This window comes from Aotus nancymaae, unplaced genomic scaffold (assembly GCF_030222135.1).
Source record: "Aotus nancymaae isolate 86718 unplaced genomic scaffold, 86718_ANA_hifiasm-v0.15.2.pri h1tg000108l, whole genome shotgun sequence".
In the NCBI taxonomy this organism is placed as follows: Eukaryota; Metazoa; Chordata; class Mammalia; order Primates; family Aotidae; genus Aotus; species Aotus nancymaae.
In genome coordinates, this window is record NW_026988523.1 from 39,052,775 (window position 1) to 39,071,626 (window position 18,852).

Consider the following 18,852-nt stretch of genomic DNA (forward strand, 5'->3'; position numbering starts at 1 on the left):
TTGGTTGCTTAGGCTGGAGTGCAGTGACACTATCTCAGCTTACTACAACCTCTGCCTCCCCAGTTCAAGCGATTCTCCTGCCTCAACTTCCCAAGTAGCTGGGACTACAGGCGTGTACCACCATGCCCAGCTAATTTTTGTATTTTTTTAGTAGAGATGGGGTTTCACTATATGTTGGCCAGGCTTGTATCAAACTCCTGACCTCAGGTGATCCACCCGCCTCAGCTTCCCAAAGTGCTGGGATTACAGGCATGAGCCACTGCATCTGGCCATCTTTTTATCTATATTCATTGTAATATTCTATAAATAAACTGAAATATGTAAGTTAAGCGTTTCCCCAAGTTTCGTGGGCCACTCTAACAAATTAATCAAACCCAAGGAGGGGTTGTATGCACCCTGATTTACAGCACAGGTAAAATAACCCAGGAATTGCAATCAACATCAGAAGTTGCGGGAGAGAGTCTAGGTGACTGATTGCTCAACCTGTGGGATCTGACATTGTCTCCAGGTAGACAGTATCAGAATTAAAGTAAATAAAGGATATCCAGCTGTTATCCACTACAGAACTGCTTGCTTGCTGTGGGGAGGGAATTCCACACAAGTGATTATAGAAGCCTTCTGTGTTGCTCTTTGTGGTGTGAGAACAGAGGATGATCAGTGCTTTTCCACTCAATGATGAACTGATAAATGGCTCTTTCCATTGATAGTTTATGAGTCTAAGAACTATCTCAGGCTTAGAAACTGGACAAGAAATTGGGACTTTTCATTGAAGTTTCTGACTTCAGCCTTCTGTTCAACCATTCTTGATCTCTCTTATATGTAAGGCAATACTCTCCTCGGTTACCCATCTATACTGCTCCTAGGACCACCCACATTCCGTTAGCCATCTCCACTTTGACTTTGCTACCCTTAAGGAAATTTACTCACCTTGCTTGTGAGAGTTAAGCATGTCAGGATCCTATCATTCCCCCACTGCTACTAGGAAACCAGTTTCTTTTACATCTTCTATCAGCTTCAATCTCCAGCCACTTCTAAATTTCTCAAAGATGTTGATAACCCTTCATCAGTGCCTTTCCTATTGCCTTTATTAAAAAATAATTCCCAGGTCTTTCTAGGGTATACACTCAGCTGGTGGGTTTACTAGTGTTATATGACATTCATTCTTGCATGCCCACTTCCTCTAAGTCTTTTGGTCCTTTTTTGTGTGGTCTGCCATCTCCACTTCATTCAATATGGGCCAATGTTTTGTCCTAGCTCCTCAAAACCATCTTAACATCATATTATTATTATTTATTATTTTTTTTTTTGAGACGGAGTTTCGCTCTTGTTACCCAGGCTGGAGTGCAATGGCGCGATCTCGGCTCACCGCAACCTCCGCCTCCTGGGTTCAGGCAATTCTCCTGCCTCAGCCTCCCGAGTAGCTGGGATTACAGGCACGCGCCACTATGCCCAGCTAATTTTTTGTATTTTTAGTAGAGACGGGGTTTCACCATGTTGACCAGGATGGTCTCGATCTCTTGACCTCATGATCCACCCGCCTCAGCCTCCTAAAGTGCTGGGATTACAGGCTTGAGCCACCGTGCCCGGCCTTAACATCATATTATAACTGCCTCATGGGGCTTTGACAAGATCTTCCAGAGTCACAGGAAAATGTCCCAATTATCACAAAGACTGTATAAATTCAATTCTTAATTCATAAAGCCACCTATACAATCACAAATTTGTTATCTAACACATTTAATTTTGGAACAAAGGAGCAACTCCTTTAAAGTTTGAGAGCCCCATAAATATTTCATATACAGCTTAAACCTATGCTTTGTAATCGTTATTTTTAAGCCGCTGAAAAGGAAGGTTAGAGAAATGCTAGAGATGTCCTTACTAGCAACACATTTTTGCTGAAGAACAAGTTCTCTGGAAGTGAAACTCTCAAATAAGAGAGAACAAGAGGTACAGATAGGTATCAGTTTGGCTAGGATCTTTAGAGAGACTGAGGGCCCCAGAACAATACTACTCAAAGGTGATCTGCAGATTTGTGCTGGTCTGTGAACACTTTTTTTTTTTTTAACCAGTCTGTGACATGATGAATTAGAAATTGAGAGTGTTTAAAAACTTTTTAGCACTTTAATATTGCTGTGATATCCAAGTACATGATCAATGGACTTAACCTTCAGAACAGAGTCTGGCCAGTTTGGGTGCTGTCAAACTTGCCTGTGGCCAGCACAGTGTGAACTCCATACCTGTCATGGGCAACAGGAATGCATATTGATAACTTTACCATACATAGTTTGAGAAAGACTGCCCTAGAGTACCAAACCTCCACCACAAGTACCAGAACAATTCCAATAGTGTTTTTGGAACAAAGTGTGACCCGAAGTCAACTTGCTCACATTCAGTCAATAAAAATAAAAGTGAGTACCTTGGGAATAAAGCTAAAGTGGGCTAGGGCATCTATTTAGATTCCTGGAGTAAGCCCTGACCAGGCTAGCAGAAGTGAGAATCTGTAAAGAAAACTGGCAGGACAGGAGGTTCATAGGGAGGGGCTCTTTTGTTCTTCCTTCCCCCCTCTATCCTTGTCTAGTCTTTGGCTGGAGCTTTAAGGAGAAAATATTGACACTCAGGCCCCATGACTATATCACAAGTCTACCTGTACTTTCCCCAGCTCTTGCAGAACAGAGAAGTTTCACATTCAGATCTAGGCTCTTCCATGCTCTAATAAGGTACAGGAGTTGAGAAATCCCAAGTAGCCTGAGGCCTTAAGAACATAGAACATGTAAGATCTTCAAGTGGTGAAAAGTTTTAACCTAGGGGCAAGTGACATGTCAGGAGCTCAAAGTGGCTCATAATGAATGTGAATTTGCTCTGCTGATACCTATCTTCTGAGTGAACCAGGACACCCAACTAGGCTGACCAGAGTATCTACCAACATATGTCAGCCAAGGTCCATAGACCCACTGGGAGTCACAGAAAAAAAGCCAGGTTAGCTCAAAGAAAAATAATTTAGAAAACATAATATATTACTAACATTAATAACAATAATGTGAAATATAAAATATAACACCAATTGAAGGGCTTTCTAGATTGAAATGCTCAGGGGAACATGAGGAAAGTTCTCCAGTCTCCTTGGCCAACTGAGGTGCAGACTGAGTTGCAGAAGGTGGGTGGTGATGGAACCCAGCATTACAGTATTATGTGGAACTAGTCTCCTAATACTCCTCACTCTGCAACTTACAGAAGCTAAAGAAGATCAGAAAAAGACCTGAATGAAAAACAGGCCACACTCCTCACTCAGAATATTTATTAGATTCTGCCCCATGAGGCCTTGCAGGAAAAGGGACCCAAGCTATACCCCTACTCCTTTCCCAAGCTACTTTCCTGAACCAAGGGACAGGATTCTAAGAGAATCATGTATCTCAAGTAAGTCAGAATGTATCTGGGGAAAAATAGCCATTCATTTCCCAGACCTGACACTGGGTTTGTGTCTGCCAGGAAGAGGGGGAGTCACTGATAATGGTAGATAGACTAGATGAGGGGAAAATAGGATGGGCCCTTCTTTATCACAGCTTGAGCTCAAAAATGTTGGGATAAACAGGTGTTTAAAAAAGAGAGGAGGTAAGAGGGAGGATGGGCAGGGGATAGAGGAAGGTCAGGGGCTGGGTTCACCTATATCACATAGCATTGTAGGAAGAAGCAGGGTAACAATTTGAGTTCTCAGGCTGAAACAGGGAGGTGAGGGCTCAGCACCTGGAGAGAGTAGAATCCTAAGGCTTCTCTTTCAACTCTACTGTGATTAGATGCAAAAGTGCTTTCCCTTTAGAGAATTCAGAATGGTCTGTCTGAAGGCAAGAGAGCATAACGACAGACCTGTAACCCCAGCCCAGGCTGTTTCTCCCCATTTCCAAAGTTTCTGCCAAGAGAACTATAGAAATACAGAGTCACAGGACTCTGTCCCTCCTCCCCAGATCCAAGAGAGGGAGTAGAGACAAGGCACAAAGACCCTGGGCATAAAGGCGAACATCAGTGTGGCCACATATAACATTATTTTGAGAAAGGAAAGAAAGTGCATGCCCTAAAAAGGATGCCTTCCTTCACCTGGTAGGTAGCTGGACCTTTGACAGTGGCAGAAACCACAATGGAGTAGGGGTCGCAGAAATGGCCTGTGAAACAGACCCTACTCCTAGAGAGACAGAGGAAAAACCTCAGCTGGTATGGCACAATCTTGGATGGGATGACAGGGGGCAGCGGGCAGACTTCTCCCGCAGATGACACTCCTGCCTCAGGTCCCAATGGTTCTGCTGACTCCAGATGTTCCCCATGGCTGGGACTCAGAGAGGAAAACGTGTTGTGTTTCACATGATCAGACACTGTTCGCCACTGGCACCTGGTGGGCCCGAAAGATTGAGGGCATCTAGGTCAAAGTTGAGGCCAGGAGGCTGGAGAAGAGATGAAGGGACTCAGAAAATTGCTCATTTTTTAGGACAGACCTTCTGAAGATCCATCCCCAGTAGCCACAATTATCACCTTAGGTAGAATCAGGAGAGGTTAAAGAATTCTGGAAATTGGGGACTCAGATTAAAATCGAGAAAAAGAAGACATACTCACCATCTCTCCAGCCAGCTCTTTTGGAGGATGGCCCAAATCCTGTAGCTGGAAAATAAGGAAAATGGAACATGAAACAGAGAAAAGTCCAGAAAACAACAGAGGATCCCAGAAGAGGAATCTAATGAATGATCTATTTCTTCTGAGAGAGATCACCAGAGAGGATCCCTCCTCCACGTAGGTCTAGCAGTATAGCATCCTTCCCAGATACCTCCTCCACTGAACACCTAAGTGGACAGCACCAGTGGGCAGACAGCGAGAGGCCTCACCTGCTGCATAAGATCCAGCACCATCTCAAAACGAGCCTTCTGAGTGGTCTCACTGTCTGTGGGTGTCTCTGCCTCGAACTGCTCACATATTTTGCACATGACACTGTGCTGCTCCTGGTATTTTTCAAACTGCTCTGGAGGTAGAGATTCCCGATGACTCTGCAACCATTCTGGATACTAAGAAAAGAGAGAATGGGTGGAAAAGAATTAAGTGAAAATGGATATGGACGGATAATCAGAATAATGTGATTAAAATGTGAAAGGGACAAGGATGTAGGAAAAGGAAAAGCTAAATAAGTTCACCACGAAAAGTGGCACTGACTCCAACCAGATCACCTGGCCATGTTAGCATTTATGGTCACCAGAGATTGGTAAACTTCTGTAAAGGGCCAGACAGTGAATATTTTAGGCTTTGAGGGCCATATATGGTCTCTGTTGTGTTTGTACTTTTTCTTTTTTTTTTTTTTTTTTGAGACAGAGTTTTACTCTGTCACCCAGGCTGGAGTATGATGGCATGATCACCACTCACTGCAGACTTTATCACCCTGGGCTCAAGTGATCCTCACACCTCAGCCTCCCCAAGTAGCTGGGTCTACAAGAGTGTACCACTGTGCCTGGCTAATTTTTTTGTATTTTGTAGAGACAGGGTTTCATCATGTTGCTCAAGCTGGTCTTGAACTCCTGGGCTCAAGCAATCTGTCCACCTTGGCCTTCCAAAGTGCTGGGACTACAGGAGAGAGCCACCATGCTTGGCTGTTGCATATTTGCTTTGTAGTTTTTTTCAAATGGTTTTAAAAATATAAAAACCATTATCTGCAAGAGAGTTGGATTTGGCCCACCCAGGTCTTGGTCTGCTGACCTGTGGTCTGTACCATTCATTACATACTTAACCACATTTCCCTGTGTCACTGAAAAGCTTCTATTCCTGTATTTTGTCTCTCCAGTAAAACTACACATCTGTAATCCCAGCATGTTGGGAGGCTGAGGTGGGAGGATCACTTGAGCTCAGGAGTTTGAGACCAGCCTGAGCAATATAGTGAGAGCTTATCTCTACAAAAAAGTTTTGAAACATTGGCCAAGCACAGTGGCACACACCTGTAGTCCCACACTCAGGAGGCTGAGGTGGGAAGACCACTTGAGCCTGGGATGAGGAAGCTGTGGTGAGCCAAGATCATGCCACTGTGTTCCAGATGGAATGAGACCCTGTCTCAAAACAAAACACAATGATACAACCACAAAAAACTATAAGCTCTTTTACGGCAGGGACCATCACTTAGACTACTCTTACACTGTTCACATCACAAAGCCAATAAGTAAATCCCCAGTTAATTCTTTTTCTTTTTGAGACAGAGTCTTGCTCTGTCACCCAGGCTGGAGTATAGTGGCGCAATCTCAGATCACTGCAACCTCTGCCTCCCAGGTTCAAGTGATTCTCCTGCCACCGCCCAAGTAGCTGCAATCACAGGTGTGAGCAACTACACCTGGCTCATTTTTGTATTTTTAGTAGAGACAGGATTTCACTATGTTGGCCAGGCTGGTCTCGAACTCCTGACCTCAAGTGATCCACCCGCCTCGGCCTCCCAAAGTGCTGGGATTACAAGCAAGAGCCACCATGCCTGACCGAATTCTTGCTGAGAAATGAAGTCAGAAATGCAAGACTGATTAGACAACAACCCCAGAGTCTTGAACCAGTTTATAGAAAACTAGAGCTGAAGGATTTCCTTTTATACCCCAAACATTATATTCCTTATGCCCAACATACAGTGTGACAGCTTTATTCTCTCAGAGACATAACTCTCCCCACTTTGCAACTCTCCCCACCTCAAATAAAGAAGGAAGAAAAAAAGTGCACTCAAGTTACTCTTTCTGCAGGCTCTTAGTAGACAAAAGTAGCCCACAGGAGTTGATGTGATGGAGAATTAAGAGAAAAAGCAGAAATGGAAGTTCACAAACCTTTTCTGTGATCTCCTTCAGTGATGGGTACAGCACATCCTTGGAGAGTAGGTTCTGCATAATACTCTGCATGATGGGGAGGATGTTCCCTTCCCCATCCCCTTCATCCATGCCCAGCCCCTCCATGGCCTTGGTCAGCTCTTCTTCTGACATGCCTGAGTTCTAGATAAGACAAGTAAGAGGTGAGCAAGTACAGTACCTTCTTGGGATGCTCACCACTCTGTCAGGTGGGAAAGATAAACTATCTAAACTTGCCTGTAACAAAACAATAAGACAGGAACAGACTTGGGATGATACTCAAAGCACCTGTCTTTTGAGACTCTGCTGGAGAAGTATCTGGGAGTGGACCCCTTGTGGGCTCCTACTACTTTCTCCTCACCTGAAGGTCAGTGGCATTTTTGGCTAATCCACTTAGTGTCTCCTTTAGGCAAGAAGTAAATTCTTGCTGGGAGGTCATATCACTGCCTAGGAAAGATTAAAAAAAAAAAAGCCAAGGTCATTTAGGAGTTTAATTGTTTTCTTGCCTAGACTGAACTGATTAACTGCTTGGATATGAAGCATTTACTAGTGAATCATGATCACTCCAAATCTTGAAAACTCTATGGTTATCTTCATAGTCTTTTCATAAATCTATTTAATACACGAACTCTGTTTCAGTTTATTCTCCATGATGACACCACAATAACACTGGGACCTTTCAAACGGTCAGTTTTGAATAATCTTTTCTATTACTTTCCAACCTATCTCACACCTCTTCATTAAGTGGGATTCCCATCCCTTCTCCCATTGCATTTCCTCATCCCACGGTTGTGATGTCATGATTGCTATCAACTTTACTAAGATTTCTGGTGTTTTCAAGCAATAAAGACTTAAGAGTCTGTTCAGATATTTCTGTTTATCAGGGGTCTCCTCACCCACTCTCCCTGCAGCCTCTGAGAGCTTTTGGAACTGCTCCACCAGGTGGGGCTCTTCCTCAGCCAACTCCTTCATTGCCTTCTCGAACTCTGCAGTGGCTTGGGAAGCCAGTTCACTGTCGAATAGTTCCTGGAAAAACTTCTCTTGGGAAGCGAAGAGGGCATCCTGCAGAGGAAGGGTGGCTGAAATGTGTCTCTTACTTAGGACTACACTGCACCTGGCCTCTGATAGAAGCCACAGGCAGTGGCTCTAGGAAATGTAGCACCTCCCTCCTACCCACTTCCACTGGACATTCCTAACTACTGCTCCTAATGAGGATAGCAAAAAAGGCATTTAGCCATTGAAGGAGGGTATGAGATGGCATACCAATCCAACTATTTAAACCTCCTCTTTTTTCAAGGAACTCTCTTGAGATTCCTCTGCTCAACCTCAAGTCCTTATTTCACAAGGACTGAGGCTGGCAAGAGCACTCACCAATGTGAGGCCAAGTTACCCTCCCCCATTCCCCTCTGGCCCATAGGGGCCTGCCCAACCTCTGCTCAGAGCTGCATCCTCATCCCCTCCCCATCCCTTAATTGGGGTGGAATTTATACTTTGGCAGTGTCTCCTGGCGATCTCTTCTGGGACCCCGAAGCATCAGGGGCCGTGGTGGTAGAAGGGGGTGCTGGGGAGGGTTTGGCTTTATCGAAATCATCAAGAGCACCTTCAGAGACAAGAGACATGGTGTGTGTGTTGATGACAGATAAGGATGCAAGCAAGGCTGGGTGGTTTCTGGGCAAAGCATTAGGAATATGATTTTTCAAATTCCCCTACCTCCCCGAACCACCCTCAACGAGCCACCTACTTCCCTCTGGATTATCTAATTTACTGTGAGCAAAGGCAAAGAAATCCCTTAAGGCAAATAAGTGTCCATCTCAGAGCTGGGAGGAGAGGATTAAAAAGTTCTGCAGAGACATCTCCATTTATAGTGTCTCCCTTGCCACCCTTATGATTCCCTAAAAATCCCATACAAATACCCAGCAGGACTAGAGAACACATATGTCCTCATGCCTCTGAACTCAGTCTGGAGCTCTAAAAGGAATAACTTGGTGAGAAAGCACAAGATCCCACCCAGCTTCCTGTTGGTACTGGTACCAGCACAGACTGAGGGACTACATACTGGCCTCCATGTGAAGGCATTAAATTCTCTTTTCTTATTCTCCAGTTTAGTGCTCCCCCACAACCTCCTAGAGCTCCCTTTGGCCTGATCTCTGCAGATAACCATACACTAATTCACACAGTCATTTGGCACTCCTCAGGGTTTCAGTTTATTTTTCTGCCTGCCCACATTTCTGTGACTGAACTAGAGATTGCAAATTCACCTCTGCCCTGAAAAGCCTGTGTCCTCACCACCACTCTGCTTGCCAGGCCTAGGGAGAGGGCACTGGCCCACTCTGGGCAAGAAACCAACAGGGGAGTGGAGAATAATGCTAAGAAAACATCCGCCGTCTTTCAGGAGGGTGAACTGCTTTCCCCTGAAATCACATCATCCTCAGTTGCTCAAAATAAGGGAAAGGAGTCCACTTGAGCTTCTGACAAGATGAAGTAACTGTAAGGGGCCTAGCGAGAGAAAGAAAAAAGGACTAGGAGGAGAAAGTGTCTTTCGTGCTAAGGAAGACAGGACGAGACACAGAAGGACGGGCCACGAGCTTGCTGGGAGTTAATGTAAGCAATCAGAGAATATGTGGTTTGCTACCCAACAAGAACCAAATGCTGCTGCCGCTGCTGAAGGGAGGGAAGTTGGACTTTAAAAACTTAGTAACCTAAAGAAAGAGGGTTTGGAGAGGTATCGTGAAACGCCATCCTGCGTTAAGATCCACAATCTAGACCACTGAGGGACCCGTGGTGAGCTCCCCAGCTCCAGTCGCGGAGGTGGGGCAGGATGACCCAAAGATTTTTGGGGGGCTCGCGGTCACTCTCCGCCCCCATCTAGCCTTTGGAGAGCCTCTCCCGCCCCTTCCCTAATATCTCAGGTTAACTTAACCTCCTGAATGGGTCCTCACACCTGCCCCCTTCGGGTCTTTCCCACTATGAGCTCTTACTTTCCAGAAGCTCCTCCAATTCCCTGTCCGTTTCGACCCCGACACCACAGTCTTCCTCAGCGGCCGCCATCTTACTACCTCCGACTTGCCGTAGGAGGAGGGACCCCCCCCCCCCCCAGGCGCCGCCACGCCCCCCGCCCCTTCGCTCCCGCCCTCTTCTGCCTCGGGCAACCAATGGAATTGTTGGCCAGTGCGGAACCGCCATTTTTAAAGGGCCAGGAAGCTTTCACTTACTGTGTTTTGGGTATTTTACCCCTTTCGCCCGAGAACCATAGAATTAGGGATAAGATACTGTTGTTTTCTGCCTGATTTTAGAGGCCCTCAGTCCCAAATTACCTGGCGAAGCCCTTTCATTATTTTTTCCTGAGCTGTGTGAGTAGACCAGATGGGACAAACTGCCTACAAATAACCACAATCTATACGTATATAATTGAGAAGACAGTTATGGTACGTAACATACCACTTTCTCTCACTTTTTTTTTTTGAGATGGAGTCTCACTCTGTCGCCCAGGCTGGAGTGCAGTGGCGCCATCTCGGCTCACTGCAGCCTCAGCCTCCCGGGTTCAAGCTATTTTCCTGCCTCAACCTCCCAATTATCTGGGATTACAGGCGTGCGGCACCACGTCCGGCAAATTTTTGTATTTTTAGTAGAGACGGGGGTTTCACTATGTTGGCCAGGCTGGTTGGCCAGGCTGGTCTCAAACTCCTGATCTCATGTGATCCGCCCACCTCAGCTTTCCAAAGTGCTGGGATTTACAGGCGTGAGCCACCGCGCTCGGCCTCACTTCATTATTTCACTCAAATGTTATCTTCTCTGAAACACTTTCCTTGGCCATTCCCATTCCTTTTCTTGCTAACACTGAACACTATCTGACATACTATCTACTGTACTTGTTTATTCTGCGCTCCCCACTCTGCAGATTTTAAGCATCATGAATGCAAAGCTTTTTCATCTGTTGTCTTCACTGCTGCAAAGCCCAACTCCTAGGCTAGGGCTTAAAACTTAGTAGGCATTCATTGGCCACTCTGCTCTCCCAGTCCCTAATCAGGCATATTTGTCTGCCCAATCTAGTGGCATCTCTCATTTCCTATATTCTATTAAAACTGTTTGATTAAAGGACCCAGGGCCAGGAACTTAGAACTCAATGTTAGAAAGAGAACTTCTGAGACCTTGGACTGAGCAGGAGGGCAATTCAAATGTAGTTGTAATAGACTTCCTTTCCCTGACCTATCTCCTTTTCTCCACCCAGAACCCAAACTCCAACTGAGTGAACACGGGGATGCTCAGATAGAGGTAACTCTAGACTTCCCTTTCCTCCTTTGGAATTGTTCTATTCAGATCTGTCAGAATGTAGCAACTGTTTCACATACAGATCTGTTTTAGCACTTAGAGAGCACCTACTGTTAAGGTCTTGTTTTGGGCACAGCAAGAATAGGGGAATAAATCAGGACCAGCCTCTGCTGTAAGGTAGCTAAGTGGGGGTGAGCTGGAGGCACGATGAGATATACACACAGTAAGTATGATACAAGGTAATAATTTTAAATGAAAAAAATAATGTGTTAAGTTACCTCATCATTTTAATTCTTAGCTTCCAAAAAACACATTTAAGTACTGCATCAAGCACCGGATCAGGCACTTTGTCCTTCACAGACAGGGCATAGACTTGTAAAACAATATCTGTGTAAAACTGGTTTTCCTCTAACCACAAATAGTGTGTTTTGGGATAAAAACATATTTAACTGAAAGTTATAAAACCTAAATTGTAGCCCCAATTCTGCCATTAAATCACCTTCTAAGTCCTTTACAATTCTAAACTTCTGTAATCAAATCCTTTCCTGATAAACCTTTTTCTCCAACACCTGCAACATAATTTATTCTAGGCTAACTTTCTCTTTCAACTTCAAACTGCTTAAATGTGTGTCTCCAATATGGCTATAGCTATAACAAGACTAAAAAAAAAAAAAAAACTTGTCGACATATCTCCCGCGCGTCGTAGAAAGCGGTGTGACCCAGCGGAAGTAATTCTTCCTACTGCCCTGGAACCCACGGCAGCTGGCTGCTGGGGGTAGGGGGGCGGCCCTGGAATAGGGGCTGTGGCGGTACGCGGGGACCCAGCTGCGGTGGCTGCCAGGCTGACGAGAAACTGCTAAAGTTCCTGGGGAAGCAAAGTAAAATTTTTCATAAGAACAAAATGGATGGAGAGGAGAAAACCTATGGTGGCTGTGAAGGCCCTGATGCCATGTATGTCAAATTGATATCATCTGATGGTCATGAATTTATTGTAAAAAGAGAACATGCATTAACATCAGGCACAATAAAAGCCATGTTGAGTGGCCCAGGTCAATTTGCTGAGAACGAAACCAATGAGGTCAATTTTAGAGAGATACCTTCACATGTGCTATCAAAAGTATGCATGTATTTTACGTACAAGGTTCGCTACACTAACAGCTCCACTGAGATTCCTGAATTCCCAATTGCACCTGAAATTGCACTAGAACTGCTGATGGCTGCGAACTTCCTAGATTGGTAAATAAAATAAATTATAATAAACTGTTAACTCTTTTCAGTATTTAATACCTGTAGTTCAGTTAGTAATTTTTTCTTATATAGCATGTTGCGTGTATGCAGTTGAACTGTATAAAGTTCAGTGCAAAGCAGATTATCTTCTGTTTTTTGCATAGCAATCAAAGTTGAAATTCATTTGCTACGTCAACAAATTAAGGACATTTTCACAAACTGAGAAATAAATATGCCAGTTCGAAAAAAAAAAAAAAAAACAAACAAAACCTTGTCTATCAACAGGCATCTTTTTTTTTTTTTTTTGAAGACTATATAGAGTCTTGTTCCATCACCAGGCGCCAGGCTGGAGTGCAGTGGCACGATCTCAGCTCACTGAAACCTCCACCTCCTGGGTTCAAGCAATTCTCCTGCCTCAGCCTCCCGAGTAGCTGGGACTACAGGCGCGCCACCACGCCCAGCTAATTTTTGTATTTTCAGTAGAGGCGGGGTTTCACCATGTTGGCCAGGATGGTCTTGATCTCTTGACCTTGTGATCCACCCGCCTCGGCCTCCCAAAGTGCTGGGATTGCAGGCATGAGCCACTACACTCAATTGACTTTAAATTAATGTAATACAAGCATCTTAATTAAAAAACATTAATTAAAATGGAGTAAAAAACAAGCATGATTCTTTCTTTCCATTATTTCTTAAACTTGTTTCTGCTTTTCTGTTTTTACTACTAATATTCGTAACATCTCATCTCCGTATTTACTGACGTACTGACTGCTCCTTCTGCCTTTCTAATGTGTAGTGAATACTGCTAACTAAGTGTTTCATAGAACTTTCACATCACTCTCTTCCTTAAGGATTTAATGGCTCTCCCCAGTTTATTGAACAACTTCTAATACTTGCCTGGAATTCACAATTACTTCACATATATCCATCTTGTTTCCCTGATTATGTAAGAATCAAGAGGCAGGAACTGTCCAGTTTTTCCATATCCCTCAGTTAGCAATATGTTTTTGTGTGCAAAATTAATTTTGTAATTTAATTTGTAAACTTATAAAAAAATTTTGCCAAAATGTATCACCAACTTGCCTGTATTTATAGCAATAATGTTTGTAACTTGAGAAAGCGTCATCATAGCATGTACATTTTTGAGAAGGCAGCCTTAGTTTAGGGATGCTATTTAAAAAAGCAACTCTTAAGATAAGCTAAAAAAACTACAATGTGTACTATGAAGAGAAGTAAAAACCAAAGTGAAGCTCCTGAATATATTGATACGAGAAAATACCGAAAATGTTAAATGAAAAAAACAAAGGTACAAAATTGTTAAATAGTGTGCTTTCATTTGTGTATAAAGGGGGACAGAGAATGGCATAGTCAGAGCTACTTGTATATACATAAAAAATTTCTGGAAGGACATAAGAAAGCTGGTAACAATGGTTACTTGTTTTGGGCAAGGTGATAGGAACTGGGTGGCTGATGAAAGGGTGGAAAGATTTGTCACAGAACAGCTTTGTACATTTACTGATTTTTGAGCTATATGCATTTATTATTTATTGAAAACATGCATTTTAAATGCAAAAAAGTACATATTTTAATCAAAGGCACAGTACGTCACTCTACCCAATTATTCTTAGCATATGACAAGCAAAATATTGTATTGTCAATGTAATCATTGTAATATAATGTACTATTCTTTTATCTGTGTATTACATGTAAAACATATAGAACAGTGACAGACACATGGCAGGTGCTCAGTAAATACTGCTATAATTAGCAAGAGATAAAAGGCTGCAATCAAAAACAGAACAGGGGAGCTACTTGCTTTCTATCATTTTCACAGTAGTTTAGATCCTCATATATATCCTATGAAAAATATGTGCTTTTTTTCTTTTTTTTGAGATGGAGTCTCACTCTGTTGCCCAGGCTGGAGTGCAGTGGCACAATCTCAGCTCACTGCAACCTCTGCCTCCCATGTTCAAGCAATTCTCTGCTTCAGCCTCCTGAGTAGCTGGGATTACAGGCACCTGCCATCATGCTTGGCTAGCTTTTCTTTTTCCAATAGTGGATGTTTATTACTTTTGTAATTACAAATTATTATTAGAAGGAAGATAGGTGCTTTGGTGGGGTACCTGCATGGGGTGAACAAGAACATGAGCGTGTCCAGGAAATAAATGGCAAGTCAAGCAGCTCTCATAGAGATTTATTTAGATGAGAAACAAAGTATGAGAATAATAGTTGTAAAGATCAAATCAATAACCAGCAGTGTGCATTTTCGAAAACCAAGTAACTTCTTCTCAGACCTTAAATTTCGGAGTACACAGAGGGTACCTGCCTGGGAATTTAAATGTTTAAGGAAAATGGGAGATGACTGAGTTGGTGTGGCCTAGTCAAAAATGGTATCTTAGTTATTACATCCTGCTCCTTTCTAGCTGACAGGAAAGAAAGCTCCTATGTGGAGAGGAAGGATAAATACTGAAAGGATTTACTAAACAAATATCCATCACAGAGTTTCTTTCTTTTTTTTTTTTTTGAGACAGTCTTGCTCTGTCACCCAGGCTGGAGTTAAATGGTATGATCTCAGCTTACTGCAACCTCCACCTCCTAGGTTCAAGAGATTCTCATGCCTCAGCCTCCCAAGTAGCTGGGACTACAGGTGCACACCACCAAGTCAGGCTAATTTTTGTATTTTTATTAGAGACAGGGTTTCACCACGTTGGCCAGGCCTCAGATGATCTGCCTGCCTCAGTCTCCCAAAGTGCTGAGATTATAGGCATGAGCCACTGCACCCAGCCCAGAGTTTTCATTTGTTCCTTGAAAGACTTAAGTTGGAAAGGCAAGGCCAATTGTGGACACAACTATAGTCAAGTTGAGAAGACCTCAAAAAAATCAAGTTTAGACATTTAGATTTTCCATAGAAAAAGAGTAAAGGATACTAGGTTTTAGGGTAGAGAGACCAAATCCAAAGAGTAGCTGCAGTGGGAGGGTGCTATTAGAAGGAGGATATAGAGACATTCTCTAGGGGTAACATATGGTGACTGATCCATGCACACAAAGGGGGCCTTAGCGAAACTGTAGAGGACTGATTCTTAAACCAATCACATCTTTGCCAATCTCTGTTACCTGTAGAAGAGCAAACAGAGAAACAAGTTAGAGATTTGTTAAGATTGAGAATCCTAGAAAACTTACTCCCCATACCCCTCAATAAGCATAGTAGACAGGTATTGGGGTATTTGTCACTGATTGGCGAAGAGCAGTGGGGAGAAGCTCTAGCTTTCTCCAGTGTCACTGCCTCGGGGAGCTGGGGACAAACACAAGAGGAAAAAAAGGACCACCATGTTTCTTTCTCTTTCCCCTTCCCTCAATATCCTAGATACATTTGAGGACAGTACTTACTGTGGTGACCCTGCAGATTTGACCTTTGAACTCAGGGGAATAGCAGGCCCCACTGAGTGGACACTTCTCCACTGGTTTTCCACGGTAGATGGGCCGATACGATGCAGCACAGATGTCAAAGGGGTTGTGCATGTCATAATTGAGCTGGTAGGCATCTGTAGGATTCTTCTCACAGGCAGACAGGATTTTTCGGGTCTAGGGGAAGGAAGGAATATTTTATTTAGAAGGACAGAAAGCTCCAGACAAACACGTCAAAGGATCCCATCACCATGGTTTGTTGGTTCCGTTGATGTACTTTTCACCTAGTACAGATACAACAAGAGGTCCCAACCTCTGTACTGGATGTATGTGAAGAGTTAACAATCACCATTCCTATTGTATTGAACTTTCCCCTTCTCGATACAAAAGTGACTCCATAATCTAGACCCACATTCCTTCACCAACTCTGGAGATTATCGGGGTCAGGTCCTAGAAAGGGTTAAAACAGACTTCCATCACCCAAAAGTAATGCATTTGGAGCACACAAGTAACAGGATGTGTATGTGAAGGTTTATGGTGGTTGTGATGGGTTATCTGGAGCTTAATGACAGGGCTGGGGGTTACTTTCAGCTACAGTGGAGCTATTCTAGGTTGCAGGGTACTCTTACATGAGTGCCATGTCTCAATAAGCTATTAATTAATTTTCCAGGAACAAAGGGAAGCACCAGGTCAGGAAGTAAACACAGGGTAGCATTCTGCTGCCTCTTTTTGTTGAATGTTGTTATTTACTGCTTTGTTTCAGAGGCAAGGACCTTGGTCTGCTCCCTCCATGTAAGAGCTGATCTGGCTTCCCTATGGTCACTGAAGGAGTTCCATCTACCTGCTGTGCCACCTCAGGCTTGGGCCCGAGTTCCAGCAGGCGCCGAGCAAAGGTCGCAGCTGTCTTGAAGTTCTTGAGCTTGAAGAAGAGGTTGAGGGCTGTACGCAGCACGAGGATCATGTGCACAGGCTGCAGGTTTGAGTGGGTGAAATAGGCTGCCATCTGGTGGACAGAAAGAGGAACACATGCCAGGCTGATGCTACACCTGATAGAGGTCATTTCTAAGCTGCGACACATGCATAAAAAACACAACACAACACAGGATGGGCTATAAAGCAGAGAGGTCTTCTACCTCCTAGGTATGGAGGACTAGTGAGATGAGGAAGTAGGGTGAAGAAATGTATCCTCCCCTCATAGAAATGAAGGGCCCAAATTTCTCCTCCCCAGTCAGATCTGGGTTTGCAATTAAAGAATTCAAACCTAATGGAGGGTAAAAGGAAGGATGTCTCTGTTGTGCTCAGAGTCCTATAAATCTTTTTTTTTTTTTTTTTCCGAGATGGAGTTTCACTTGTTACCCAGGCTGGAGTAAAATGGTGCGATCTCGGCTCACCACAACCTCCACCTCCTGGGTTCAAGCAATTCTCCTGCCTCAGCCTCTCGAGTAGCTGGGACTACAGGCGCGCACCACCATGCCTGGCTAATTTTTGTATTTTTAGTAGAGACGGGGTTTCACCACGTTGACCAGGATAGTCTCAATCTCTTGACCTCATGATCCATCCACTTCGGCTTCCCAAAGTGCTGGGATTATAGGCGTGAGCCACCAGGCCCGGCCCGAGTCCTATAAATCTTACCTCACAGATGCGCTTCTGCTGTTCTAGAGTCTCTTTGGGCAGCTTCTTCCTTTCTATCTCCATGGACAAACCCACAATGTACTCCCGGCAAATGGTGATGAGCTGCTGGGCCTGTAGACGGGGCAGAAGGTCAGGATACAGAAACAAGAAGGGAGTACCCAGGACTGGGACAGCGGCTAGACCCTCCTACCTCTGCAATCTCTTGTTTATTGTCCACAACAAGAAGTGGCACACTGAGAAGGATGGAACGGAATTTTTCCACAGCCTCCTCAAATTTGCCAACTGTGGTGAGCTGGTAGCACAGCTGCAACCGTTGGATGAGGTCATTAAGCTTCAGGCCCACAGCTGGTACACCATTCTTCAGCCCTGCATCCTTCCTGGAAAGGGAAAGTAGAAGACAGGACAGTCAGAAGCCACCTAGGATCCAGCTTCCTTTTCTGGCAAACGTCCTTTCAGCTACCCTCTGTCTCCTGTCAAAGTAGCTGGGGAAGAGGATGACAGCAGGTGTAAACCAAACCCCACAGAGTAACAGACTTTTTCTTCTTTCTTTTTTTTTTTTTTTTTTTGAGACAGAGTTTTGCTCTTGTTGCCCAGGCTGGAGTGCAGTGGCACAATTTTGGCTCACCACAACCTCTGCCTCCTGAGTTCAAGTGATTCTCCTGCCTCAGCCTCCCAAGTAGCTGGGATTACAGGCACATGCCACCACACCTGGCTAATTTTTTTTTTTTTTAAGTAGAGATGGGGTTTCTCCATATTGGACAGACTGGTCTCGAACTCCCAACCTCAGGTGATCTGCCTGCCTCGGCCTCCCAAAGTGCTGGAATTACAGGTGTGAGCCACTGCGCCCGGCCCAAAGATCTTTTTCTACTGGGAAACCCTAACTCTGAGAGAATTCTGACTATGTCACTGAGGCAGCCATCTGAAATATCGACCACAAATTGGAATGTATGAAAGCAATGAGCAAGGGGCCTTACCAGTTGCGATTAGGATAGCCATACATGGAGGGTAGGCAGGGCAGAGCCTGATAGGTGGTGCGGCCTCGGGCATATGTCTGTAGGAACAGTTGCTTGTAGGGGCCAAACTGGATTACTCCTACTTGGTCATGAAGAAGCTGGAACAGAAGGAAAGAAACAAGCATTTTGGCTCTGCCGCATAAAAACATACTTTTCTCAAATGCTAATCTCTTTTGGGAAAAAAAAAAAAACTTACTTTTCCTTGGGCAAGGTAATTAACTTCTCTGTTCAAGTTTCCTCATCAGTAAAATACACTTAATTGTAAGACCTACCTCATTTAATAATACCTATTACTTAGGATAGTGCCTAGCACACAGTGAACATTAAATAAACATTAGCAGTTATTGCAGTGTTATCATTATTGTTGTTGTTATAACAATACTAGCTTAGTGTTCTAAACTGACCCCTGCTTGGGAGGGGGTACTTATCTCACTGATGTGAGCCAGAAAGTGAGCTATAAATGGGTGAAGATG

The 18,852-nt window shown here is 44.0% G+C and overlaps 3 protein-coding genes across 6 annotated transcripts in view; 1 reads left to right on the top strand and 2 right to left on the bottom strand.

Annotated features, from left to right (window-relative positions):
• Positions 1–2,101: 2,101 nt before the first annotated feature.
• On the bottom strand, positions 2,102–9,891 carry PEX19 (peroxisomal biogenesis factor 19). 3 transcript variants are annotated; one of them, XM_012449679.2, is made up of 8 exons: positions 9,815–9,891; positions 8,327–8,436; positions 7,733–7,898; positions 7,198–7,283; positions 6,819–6,980; positions 4,866–5,042; positions 4,600–4,644; positions 2,102–4,378 (listed from the first exon to the last, which is right to left on the bottom strand). In XM_012449679.2, exons 1-8 carry the CDS (start codon positions 9,882–9,884, stop codon positions 4,355–4,357), a joined length of 840 nt encoding a protein of 279 aa, XP_012305102.2. In that variant the 5' UTR covers positions 9,885–9,891; the 3' UTR covers positions 2,102–4,354. The 3 variants fall into 3 exon arrangements, with proteins under 3 accessions (XP_012305102.2, XP_012305101.2, XP_012305103.1); XM_012449678.2 differs by having other exon boundaries at positions 2,102–4,430; XM_012449680.3 differs by lacking the exon at positions 8,327–8,436 and having other exon boundaries at positions 2,102–4,430; positions 9,815–9,867.
• A 2,100-nt stretch (positions 9,892–11,991) lies between these two features.
• LOC105715357 (elongin-C-like) lies at positions 11,992–12,389 on the top strand. The gene has a single exon (XM_064370536.1). It carries the CDS (start codon positions 12,007–12,009, stop codon positions 12,343–12,345), a length of 339 nt encoding a protein of 112 aa, XP_064226606.1. The 5' UTR covers positions 11,992–12,006; the 3' UTR covers positions 12,346–12,389.
• A 2,118-nt stretch (positions 12,390–14,507) lies between these two features.
• The window catches only part of COPA (COPI coat complex subunit alpha), a 51,526-nt gene continuing 47,181 nt past the window's right edge, over positions 14,508–18,852 (bottom strand). For both annotated transcript variants that reach the window (XM_021667358.2, XM_021667357.2), the window contains exons 28-33: positions 18,341–18,477; positions 17,557–17,743; positions 17,367–17,477; positions 16,576–16,737; positions 15,717–15,911; positions 14,508–15,443 (exon numbers count right to left, since the gene is read on the bottom strand). In XM_021667358.2, coding sequence (XP_021523033.1) covers positions 15,384–15,443; positions 15,717–15,911; positions 16,576–16,737; positions 17,367–17,477; positions 17,557–17,743; positions 18,341–18,477 — 852 coding nt within the window. In that variant the 3' untranslated portion in view covers positions 14,508–15,383. The remainder of the gene's footprint in view (positions 15,444–15,716; positions 15,912–16,575; positions 16,738–17,366; positions 17,478–17,556; positions 17,744–18,340; positions 18,478–18,852) is intronic.